Here is a 12929-nt window from a genome sequence, read left to right on the forward strand (position 1 = left end):
TATGCAGGTGACCCTTAACTGGCGCATGTCCATGTCCAGTGAGGAAACCTGTTATGACTCTGAGCTGATTCCTGCTTGTTTTCAGCAGTAACTCAGCCCTACTAGCACATGTCCGTCCGATGTGAGTGTTTGAGTTGTGTTGGCTTCGGATCCAGGCTTTTTTTCGTTCGCGGACGGTGTTTTTTGGCACTCCCACGGCCCAGGTATTTTGTAACTGATGCTCTCTTGGCAAGTGCATCAGCTCCTTCATTGCCGTATATGCCCCGATGACCTGGAACCCATACCAGTATAACACTGTTATGTTGTGCCAGTCTGTCAAGTTCTTGTCGACATTCCCACACCAGTCTAGAGTTCACCTTAGGGTTTATAAGAGCCCCAATGGCAATGTAGATGTGGTCAATGCAAGATCGTCCAACTCAAAATCCTGCTTGCTGTTCCAGCTTAAGAAGTGGTTCATATCCGTTTTCGAGTAGGGTTTTTATAACTTCTCCGTACAATTTACTGATAGTGCTGGTAACTGAGATGCAGTGGTAATTCTTGCCGTCTGCCTTATCCCATTTTTTATGGATCGGTGTAATTATTAACACATCTATCCTTCTTTCTAGCTTTCAGGTATATTATCTCCATTTAGATACCTATTAAAAAGTTCCATCATATTAACAAGCGTTAGTGTTGCATTTTTCAAAAGTTCAGCTGGGATTCCTCCTAGTCCATAGGCTTTTTTGTTTTTCATGTTTTTTATAGTTGGGCTTAATAACTGTGTTTGGATGTGTTTGACTGTGGTAACTTAACAACTATATTTTAACCCAGGTCGGGTTGAACATTGCAAACAAAATCCGATGCCTACAGCCTAATAGGTCAACATGACTAACAAATCATTCTATCAATCTATAATAACTCGCTTAAAAGGACGTAGGCAAAAAATTTCACGCCAATGTGTTTTAAATGCATTCATTTTTTTTCGAATCCTGAGAAAACTAATAAGTATTTTTGAAAAATTTAAACGCAGAATGAAAGATTGCATTATTACCGAGGGCCGAAAGCCCCTGAAAATTTCTATAATGTTTATTGTAATCAGTTACAGGGGTGGAAAAAAAAGAGAATGTTTGGTGTTTTGTGATTTTTAATTTCAAATATCTCATTCAAATAAAACTTTTCGGTTATTCTAAGGGACTTTCGGCCCTCGGTAATAATGTAATCTTTCATTCTGCGTTTAAATTTTTCAAAAATACTTATTAGTTTTCTCGGGATTCGAAAAAAATTAATGCATTTAAAACACATTGGCGCGAAATTTTGCGCCTACGCCCTTAAATACCTAATTAAAGTTGATTATACATGCCGCGTACGTGTAGGTACACAATGTTTTTCTATTGCAACTAAATTGAACTAAATCCAAGTTATATTTTAAGAATATTAAAAAATCTGTGTGTGTATTCTCCACAAGACAATACAATCCAACTTTTTGGTAAAGATTAGAAGTAATAAATTTTCCTTTGTTACAGGATAGAAGATGAGACTGTACATCCTAGGCACAGTTGTGTGCTTACTATTGTGGCAATGTAACGCAAATCCAATAGTAACAATAACAGCAGACCACGAAAGTAGGTCTTTAGAACAAAAATCGCCAGAAGTAGAAAAACAAATAGAATCACAAGGAATAGTACAAGAAGAAACGAAAGGAGTTTTCAAGACTGACGAAGCTGAGGTTAAAGAAACAAAGACTGATCAAGAACCAGCACAAGAAGACAAAGAAATTGAAAATAAACCAAAAGTAGAAACAGACTTGGTACAACCCGAGAAAGTCGACGATAAAAAACCAGTAGAGCACAAAGTTGTTAAAAAACAAAAGGAAAAAGTAAAAACCAAGGGAAAGGTAAGAGATTATTTTTGTATTTATAATATGTACGGCTGTTCAATAAGGTTGTATACGATTTTATAGTTTATAAATACACTTTATTATTCAATATACTGTACAATATGGTGAACACAGCTTTCTGAAACCCAATACTTGAGTCAAAATATTGCTTACACTGACCAATGAGATGGCTAGAGCTTCTTTTAAATCTCTTTCAATCACTCGATTTTCCAATACCATATAATATACTTTTTTATACGATTTCTTGTGTTGTTCACTTGAAACTTGTTGAAACTTCGTTTCATTTTTTCAAGGGGAATCTTATTCTGTTTCTTTTTGTAGATATGGAATTTAGAAACAACATATTGTTGTTTAAATTTTGTCCATCTTATTCTTCCTTCTTATGTAAAGGCTCCTAAGTCCTGTTTGTTTTAAGCCTCCTGTATTTTGTAAATTATGACACCATCTCTTCTTTGATCTTCCAACTTTTCTTAGAACCATTTGGTGATTTGTTTCATACTATTCGATCTTCTGTCATTCTGCTAACGTGTTCCTTCAATTCCTGTTTTCGTTCTCGATCCAGTAGGCTTCTACTGGATAGAGAATGCTCAATGTTAGATCTGAATATAATTCTCTATTTTCGTTTCAGGTTAAAGGGCGTCAGTCGGGAGACGATGACGATGACGACGATGATGACGACGACGATGATTTGGATTTAGGAGTTGATGATGATGACGACGACGATGACGATGATGACAGTCCCGCCGATGATGACGACGATGATGATGACGATGATGACGACGACTACTTTGGAGGATTTTTAGATGATATTTTAGGCGGTAAGCAGCACATTTGAAAATACGATCGCATTTAGTTTATAGTCTGTTCGCTAAACTCAGACGCAACTTTCTAGATATTTTAGTCGGTAATTTTGCCAATTTTAGTAAAATTGGCAAAAAATAATTAGTAAATAGTTAATAATCATTAAATAGTTAGTAATTTTGCCAATTTTTGCAAAATTGGCAAAAACCAAAAAAATTATCGACTAAAATATCTAGCGAGTTGCGTCTGAGTTTAGCGAACCGACTATACATCGAGAAGAATTAGTTTGTACTACAGATACTTAAAAACAGTTCACTTTGATCTCGTATGTCTGTTAACTGTGTAACTATCCGTAGGGATTTCTTTTTACCTTTTTATTCATTTTTAACTGTTACATTTGGTCAGTTGTCTTGTATGGTGTCGAAACATGGACATTAAAAATATACATCATTAATCGTTTGGTGGCCTTTGAAATGTGGCTTCACAGACATACACTGAAAATGCCCTGGACGACTATGCTGACAAATGTGGCAGTCCTTAAGGGAACAAATGCTGCTCGCGAGCTGCTTATAACATCAAATATACACTTAGCACCAAAATTAACGCACCACCTTAAAAATGGGACATTTTTGATGTCTTGTATTTCCTAAATCTGTTGTCCGATTTTAGTGATTTTTTAATACGTTATAGCTTTATTCTTCAAGAATATCGATGTCATAATATTGTTGCTAAACAGATAAGTATCATTGTATACCGGGTGTAACAATGATAGTGTGTTTTTTCCTCAAAGTTTGGAACACCCTGTGGAATATTCTAGCGTATTTAAAAAATTGAAATCAAAACTCAACTGTAGCATTAGGCTTTCTTAACATTATTCTTTTTGATTCATTCGCTTATGTTAGATAATAAAAAAGTTAGGTACTTTAACAACTAGCAACGTTCTTCATCAATACAGGGTGTTTCTAAATAAGTGCGACAAACTTTAAGGGGTAATTCTGCATGAAAAAATAATGACCGTTTGCTTTATAAACATATGTCCGCAAATGCTTCGTTTCCGAGATACGGGATGTTGAATTTTTTCTTACAAACTGACGATTTATTTATTTCTCTAAAACGGTTGAAATATGCAAATGAAATTTGGTAGGTTTTAAGAGGTGGGTAGTTATTGCGCATTTTTTGGCATACAATTAAGAATTTTATAATATGACCGGGTAATATGACCCGTATGCACGCCAATGGTGAATATAAAATTATTAATTGTATGTCAAAAAATGCGCAATAACTACCTCTTAAAACGTACTAAATTCTATTTGCATATCTCAACCGGTTTTAGAGCAATAAATAAATGGTCAGTTTGTAAGAAAAAATTCAACATCCCGTATCTCGGAAACGAAGCATTTGCGGACATATGTTTATAAAGCAAATGGTCATTATTTTTTCATGCAGAATTACCCCTTAAAGTTTGTCGCATTTATTTAGAAATACCCTGTATTGATGAATAACATGGCTAGTTGTTAAAGTACCTAACTTTTTTATTATCCCACATAAGCGAATGAATCGAAAAGCAAAGAAAGCTTAACTATAGTTGAGTTTTAATTGCAATATTTTATATACGCTAGAATATTCCACAGGGTGTTCCAAACTTTGAGGAGAAAACACACTATCCTTGTTACACCCGGTATACAATGACATTTACCTGTTTAACAATAGTATGATTAAATGTATATTCCTGAAGAATAAAGCTATAATATACTAAAAAAATCACTCAAATCGGACAACAGGTTTAGGAAATACGAGACATCAAAAATGTCCCATTTTCAAGGTGGTGCGTTAATTTTGATGCTTGGTGTAGAAAGATGGCCTATTTTGGACACGTATTAAGGGTAGACCAATATAATATTCTTCAACTTATTATGATGGATAAAGTCGAAGGACGCAGAGGAATTGGTAGAAAGCAGGCCTCTTGGTTGAATAATATCAGGGAGTGAACAGATAAAGAAAGCAGAACAACTATTTAGAATAGCTCAAGACACATACAGTTTCCCCATGTTAATCGCCAACGTCAAGGGGACTTGATAGGGCACGTTAAGAAGATTCATTTTTAAGTTATTTCGTTTTCTGATTAGCTTCTTTATCTTTGTTACACAATTTTAACAGGCTTTTAATATAAAAAATATGCATGTATATTATTTTCGTGTTTCTAAGTATTTCTAAGTAAACCTTAGTATTATTTATTATTCTGTGAATAATTTTATGTCCTTTTCGAATCAGCTGCAATCATTAGTTCTTGTTTATTATCTATTCTTTTCAGTTTCTGATGTCCGGTCTGTTTAAATCTCAATCTCCTTTAGCGTTCTTACTCATCCTCGAACGACTTTTTCTTTTGCTTTTTCTCTAAGTTATAAGTTTGTTTGATTATCCTTCATTTGGTACTTATTGGGCCTTATTGACCACATGCATATGTCTTAGTACATATTGTCAGCAAATCTCATTCTTTTTTATTCAATATTCATCATCATCAATGGGGTTACAACTCTTCGTGAATCTTTGCCGGGTTTACTATTGCCTTCCATATTTATCGGCCATGTGCCACTATTTCCCATTGTCTCACTCCCATTTTCTCTAGATCTTCTCAGACTGAATTTTTCTAGATTTTTCTAGGCTGTCCTACAGATCTTCTCCGATCTAATCTTTCCCAAAACACATTGTGTATAAGGCGATTGTCGTTACTGTGTATCACATGCCCTGCCCATCTAAGTCTGTTGGCATTTATATATCGGACTATATTTTCCTTTCCAAAGAGAGACCCTAACTCGTTGTTATGTCTGTGCTTTTATTAGTTTATCACGCTACATCTGCAAGGTCCATAAATTATTCGAAGGATTTTACGTCTCCACACCTGCAATTTATTTTCTTCTCTTTTTGTTAGCGTCCATGTTTCACTTCCATACGTGACCTCTGGTCGTATTATGGTTTTGTATAAAATTTTTCACCTCGTGGGAGAAATTTTGACCCCATTAGATGTTACATTCCAAAGAAAGATCTGTGTCCCGCCGTTATTCGCGTTTCAACGTCTCGTTCTATTTTGTTGTCATTGGTGATTGGTGGTCAACTTCTAATGTTGATTGGGCTACTAAATCTGCATCATCAGCAAAGGCGAGAACGATCTTTGCTCCCTGAGTAACTATGTCCAGTTTGATTTTGGGGAAAATTTTTCGCACGACATATTCTAAGGCCCGGTTAAGCAACAATGGGGACAGCGAATCTAGCTGTCTCAGTTCAGAATTTTTGCAAAAAGCCGTAATTGATGTTTTTTATGTTTTTGTTCAATTTTCACTGATTAATAGCAACTGACTCCATTACATCTAAAATCATATTTTTGTTTTTAAAATCTTGTCTCTTTACGTATAATGTTTTATTTCAGGTGACGATGATGACGACGACGATGATGATGACGACGATGACCCTATCCAGGTAGCTCAACCCCAACCACAACCGATTGAGCCAATTGAAGCAGTACCTGTGGCACCATCAGAGCCTGCAGATGTTGGAGAGGCAGGTGCTGAGGTAAACCCAAGCGATGAATTGGACGCCCAAGAAATTGCAGCAGGAGATGCCGAAGGTGCAACTGGTACGGACGAAACAGGCGTGTCACAAGACTCTGACTCAGCCATCGTCGTCAAAGATCCAGTGGCGGTGGCACAACCGGTAGAAAATTCCGTTGAACCGATTATAGTACAACAAGTGCCCGCCACCACTGACGATGACGACGATGACGACGATGACGATGATGACGACGATGACGATGACGATCCTGTTAGTGACTTAGTTGACGATGACGATGACGATGACGACGATGACGATGATGACGATGACGATGATGATGACGATGATGAAACCGGCCTGGAGGATGTCATCGAAGCGAAGAGATCACGTGAGTCCAAAAAATTAAAGCATACTAAGAAGGCCAAAAAATCTAGGAAACACCATCGCCATCATAAAGTTGCTAACAAAATCAGATAGGTAGTTGACGTGGAGTAGGGTAGAGACACTTTATTTTCTTCTGTTTTAAAGACCTGATTTCTGGAACTGTACAAAGGAGGTTTGACATGATGGACCTAGGATGTTTTATAGTTTTTGTACATCATTGTTTGGCATCTTTAATAGAACTCTGAAAACATATCAAAAACATGCTCGGATTTTTACCATGTCTAAATTTTACCATAAAAAAATAGAATATTTATAATTAAAAATGCCAAGCATAGGTTCTGAGGCTGAGGCCCTGTAGGAAGGATTATTTTGAGTTAGCTTCTTTGCGGATTCCTGTTCAAAAATATCCCCTTTAAACAAATCTGAAGGGTACTAGAGAACTTTGTGGATAGAAATTGTTTAAACATTTTTTAAACAAATATCAAAACCCACCATTTTCTGCTCCGAAAAAATTTTTTTAGGTTTCTTGGTCTCTTTTTATTTTTCCCTGCAGTTGATAATTTTCGAGCTATAAGCGATTTATTTATTTATGTACCTATTTATTTACGTAAAGTATCTCAACAATTATCTGAAAAATACGAAAATACTCATTTTGGCATTTTTCGAGGCTTGGAAACTCAATAAATTATTATTTTTGAGGTTACCAAATGCTTAACTTTGAGTTTAAACATTCAGTTTAAAGTTTCTAAAGAGTAATGGCGACAGTAGCTGGTAGGAAAATCTCCAGTTTAAGATTTGCTGATGGCACTACACTTATAGCAATAAATGAGCAAGAAATGTTTGATCTCCTGCGAAGAGTTGAGTACGAAAGCAATAAAGTTGGGCTGAAAATCAATAAAGCTGAGACAAAATAATGGTGGTCGACATATTCCACACTATTAAACTGACTAAAATGTTACAGGAATACCAGATAGTGGACGGCTTTGTCTATCTCGGGTCTAGTATAACTAACGATCGTAACTGAGAAGCAGAAGTTCGGAGACGTACTGGTATGGCAAAAATGCGATGAGTCGCCTAACTAAAGATTAGAAAGACAGATCTATCTCTCAAAATATCAAGAAGAGACTGGTGAATGCCCCTGTATTCTAATATTTTAATAGGGGGCAGATACTTGGACTTGCGCCAAAAATTGATACCTTTGAGATGTGCTGGAGAAGAATGCTGCGCATACCTTGGACAGCTCATAGGACAAACGTTTCCATTCTAAACCAACTCGAGATTAAAAAAAGGCTGTCCACAATATGACTTCAACGAATTCTGCAATTATTCGGTCACGTGGTTCGCAGAGGTGACGACAGTTTGGAGAGATTAATTGTTTCTGGAAACGTTCGGGGGAGAAGATCAAGAGGACGATCACCAACTAGATGGTCCGACCAAATTAGGACTTCAGCTGGAAACTCATTCTGTGATGCTCTTAGAGCAGCTGAAGATAGAGACCAATGAAAAAAAAATTGTTAGGAATATTGGAAGAAATCACGATCTTCAGTAATGGGGAAACGACGAGAGAGAGAGAGAGAGAGAGAGAGAGAGAGAGAGAGAGAGAGAGAGAGAGAGAGAGAGAGAGAGAGAGAGAGAATGACGACTTATTTCAATTTAAATCTTTGTTTTTTATTTGTTAATTCTTCTTCTTCTTCCTCTTTATAAGCAATTCTGCTTGTTCACTGTGTAATTGTTAATTATGCGCAAAAAGGTGATTTTTGGAATTTGTTTTAAAAATTGTTTAAACAATTTGTGCCCAAAAACTTCGCCTGACTCCCTTCAGATTTGATTAAAGGGCATATTTTTTAACATGAATCCGCAAAGACACCGAAACATTTTTCTTAAGGGAAAACTCCTCATAACCTGGACAAGTAGTAGAACTGTAGTAATGTCTTTCGCTTCTCTTGCTTAAATTTTTTTAAGTTTCTGTATCATAAAAAAACTTTCTTAATATAAACCTCAATTAGTAAATCAAGCCTAGAAAAGAATGTAGCCAGTAATATTTATTTATTTATAATTTATTTATTTATTTAAAATGCTTCTTGCATTAATCTAGGTACATGTCACAATTTACGTGACGATTAGAAAGAAATGATAAATTCAAAACTGTCTGATTATTGTATGAACATTGTACAATTGTTTTAAATAGATTGTATTTTTCTGAAGAAATGTGTTTTATTTTTATTTGTGTCGATTTTTCCCTACTTTGTGTATGTTAACATTTTGTGACATCTATCTAGCTAATGCATTTCACCATCATTAACCGCATGTTTGGCACCCCATTTCTCAATTAGCATCTTCATGTATCACTCATGTAACATTCCTCCAGCTGTGTAAAAGGTAAGTCTATTATTAAGTTTGATAGTTTATAGGTACAACTTGTCAAAAATAGCTTGAGACTTGGTCCTTTTGACATTACAAAATACTTATATTATTTGTCGCATCCAGGAGGCGAAAAGGTGACGGAGCTGTTCCGCAACTGTTGGGAATTCGTTCTCTGAATTCTGAATGTGACGCTACTTGCGGAACGTATTAGGCCGATGCCACATTAGGCCGATGCCACATTATGCGTTTTGACCGGATGCGTTTCCGACACATCCGGTGAAAACGCATAGTGTGACAGATCGGTCCGGTTGCGTTGGAAGCGGATGGGTTTTGAGTCATCGGTACGCGCTTACTACCTGCACCAGACTAAACGCATAGTGTGACAGGTCGGTCCGGTTGCGTTGGAAACGGATGCGTTTTCACCGCATCCGTTCAAAACGCATAATGTGGCATCGGCCTTATGCGTTTTGACCGGATGCGGTGAAAACGCATCCGTTTCCAACGCAACCGGACCGACCTGTCACACTATGCGTTTAGTCTGGTGCAGTTTGTAAGCGCGTACCGATGACTCAAAACGCATCCGTTTCCAACGCAACCGGACCGATCTGTCACACTATGCGTTTTCACCGGATGCGGCGGAAACGCATCCGGTCAAAACGCATAACCTGACATCGGCCTTACAGAACGGTATTTATGACAGTAAGCTTATTTTAATTCCGCTACCTCCGTCCAACGTATGCTACTTTTGTGAATTTGTGTTTTGTCAAAATTACAAATGAAAGATGGCGTCAAGTTAAGTATTAATTTTGAATTGGAAAATAGCGCAGACGGTAAACAATCCATGGTCTTTGACCATGATTATGAAGTAAAAAACAATTTATTGTGCAGAGGCAAGTATATAACCTCACCTATTAGTCCAGGGCGCATCTGTTTTGAGATGGACGTTGAGAGGTGACTCAATTTTCTTTACAGATATTGCTTGGAATTAACTCATATAACATCAATTAAGTTATCCTCCCACTCAAAAAGGTCCGGAACATTGTTTAAATAATCAAAATGTCAAAAAATTAAGGAAAATTCGATATTTTTCTTCGTTTTTTGATTCACTTCCGAGAAAAGTTGCGTTGACATAAAAGTTGCGTAATTAAATTTTCTACAATATAGGATTAGTTAAAAAATTTAAAAAAAAATGTCACCCTTGTTGCAACATAGCAATAATTTTGAAAAAAAAACATAAAAAACAAGTATTCGCATTTTACGTTTTTCAACCATTTATGCTACACATAGGACCTTCATATTTTACCCAAAAAAATGTTATGATATAATAAAACAGTAGATACTGTAAATTTCATTAAGATCGGTTCAATCGATTTTGCAAAATAAATGTTGCAATCCAGCTTTCGCAAAAAAATCATTCTTTCAAAATATTGCAGGATTGAAAATAAAGCAGATAGAAAGTTGAATTTTTTTTTGCTTATAGAAGGATACTGTACCTTTCATTTGCAATTTGCAAAATTAAAATCGGTTGCCTACCACGGCGTCAGGAATTTTTTTAAATAAACATTAATTTTTGGTGTTACGCGCAAGACAGCGGTGTTCCATTCAAACAAGTTGATTTTCACCAAAATTTCTTCCAATATTTATCTAATATATCTATTATTTCCTTACTCTATATTTTGTTGTATTTTAATATTTTAATTCCACAAAAATCAAACTAATTTGATGCTTGTTTGGGAAATATTGTTTAAACAATTGCATAGGTTTAAAAATAATAAACTTTTATTCTCTATGTTAAAATATATGTACAAAGAAAGTTTTCGCTAAAAAAGTATTCTTTCAAAGGACAGAGTATGTGTTTTTATTTTGCAATAAACAAATTTATTTATTTATACCGAAATGTACTAAAAATTAAAATTAATCAATCATTATCAAAGGTCATTGGAATGCCCAATCAGAGCAAACGTATGCGCTGTCCTGCGCGTAGCACCAAAAATTAATGTGTATTTAAAAAAATTCCTGACGCCGTGGTAGTTAACAGAATTTAAGTTTGCAAATTTCGTACAGTATTCTTCTATGTGTAAAAAAGATTCAACTTGCTCTCCGCTTTATTTTAAGTCCTGCATCATTTTGAAAAAATGATTTTATTGCGAAAGCTGGATTGCAAAATTTATTTTGCAAAATCTTTTGAACCGATCTTAATAAAATCTATAGTATTATTTAACTGTATCATAAAGTTGTTGTAAGTGAAATATGAAAGTCCTATGTGTAGTATAAATCGTTAAAAAACGTAAAATGCGAATACTTGTCTTTATGGTTTTTTCGCAATTATTGTTATTTTGCAACAAGCGTGACAATTTTTAAAATTCGTAGCCAATCTTATATTGTAGGAAATTTAATTACGTAACTTTACGTAATTACGTAACTAAAAAAAAACAAAATACTGCATTTAAAGAAGCCATAACACCTAAAGAAAAATTAGCTGTGTGTTTAAAATAAGCAAAAGTATCAAACAACTACCTAACAACGGCTGGAAAACGACGGACCTGAATTCACATCTCCGTACCAACAGATTCCGACTCGTTCCGTACCGGTCAGCATCCGGAAAATATTGTTTTGCGAATATACTGAACGGAAACGTAAGGTGTCTGATACAATACGTGCCCGACAGTGTGCATTGTTCATATTTAAAATCATTAAATCATATTTTTGGGAAACTAAACGCTAAGTACTGGAAACGCTACGTGCATGATAATACGCACTGACCTTTGCACACAGTGTACGAATAAGATGAGGAGAGATAGCGCATTATGCACCTCTTTTCTTCCAAATGCGTTTCTCACAGTTTTCTACGCAGGTGACAAAACATGATGACCCGACTCAAGCTGTTTTTGACAAGTACAGGGTTATTCACTATATTTTGACCCCCCTGTAAACTGCTTTATTTACAGAATTAGAAAAAAAAATGTAAAATACAAAAGATATTCAATTTTTAAATTATGATTTTTTGACATATATATATATATATATATCATACTAGTGACGTCATCCATCTGGGCGTTATGACGTAATCGACTATTTTTTTAAATGAGAATAGGGGTCGTGTGATACCTTATTCGAAAGGTTATTGAATTCAATATTCAGTAATATAAACTAACTAAATAATTAAGATAATTATTTATATGGGTGTCAAAAAAAAAGTTTTTAATTAAATTAATTGAGACAAAAAGAAGAATGTATGTAATTTATTTAATTCAAAATATTTTCTACTGCTGTTAGAAAACGAAAATAAAAGGTTATTGCACAAATAAACATTGCTTTTTGCTTAAATTCAATGTTCAAACTGCCAAGAGGCAGCTGCTTCGTGACAGCAGTAGAATGCATTTTGAATTAAATAAATTACATACGTTCTTCTTTTTGTATCAATTAATTTAATTTAAAAAAAATTGCACACCCCGTACAAATAACTACCTTAATGCTTATATTACTGAATAGAGAATTAAATAATATTTTAAATGAGCTAGCACACGATCCCTATTCTAATAAAAAAATAGACAATTACGTCATCACACCCAGATGGATGACGTCACTAGTATGATATATATGTCAAAAAATCATAATTTAAAAATCGAATAACTTTTGTATTATACATTTTTTCTAATTCTGTAAATAAAGCAGTTTACAGGGGGGTCAAAATATAGTGAATAACCCTGTACATAGTGCCCATATTATACGAATAATCCAGAAAACATTTGAATTCATTGGGCTATTAACTAACCTAAAATCTTTAAAAGCATACTTTTTATGCACAATTTTTATTCGACGGAAAATATAAACAGAAAAGTGCATACAATTATTTTGTTCAAACTAATTATCTTCATTTTGTGCCTATTAGGTCTGGATCCCGCGTATGAAAAAAAAGTTGATTAATAGCAAGCTGAAAATTTGTTAATAGCTTAAG

The 12929-nt window shown here is 34.9% G+C and overlaps 1 protein-coding gene across 1 annotated transcript in view; it reads left to right on the forward strand.

Moving 5' to 3' along the window:
• Nucleotides 1-12929, forward strand: part of LOC114335540 (MATH and LRR domain-containing protein PFE0570w) — a 113655-nt gene that overhangs the window by 51724 nt on the left and 49002 nt on the right. The window contains exons 2-4 of the mRNA XM_050659715.1: nt 1503-1873; nt 2505-2694; nt 6102-6611. Of these exons, the coding sequence (XP_050515672.1) occupies nt 1511-1873; nt 2505-2694; nt 6102-6611 (1063 nt within the window). The 5' untranslated portion in view covers nt 1503-1510. The remainder of the gene's footprint in view (nt 1-1502; nt 1874-2504; nt 2695-6101; nt 6612-12929) is intronic.

This window comes from Diabrotica virgifera, chromosome 8 (assembly GCF_917563875.1).
Source record: "Diabrotica virgifera virgifera chromosome 8, PGI_DIABVI_V3a".
Taxonomy (NCBI): Eukaryota; Metazoa; Arthropoda; class Insecta; order Coleoptera; family Chrysomelidae; genus Diabrotica; species Diabrotica virgifera.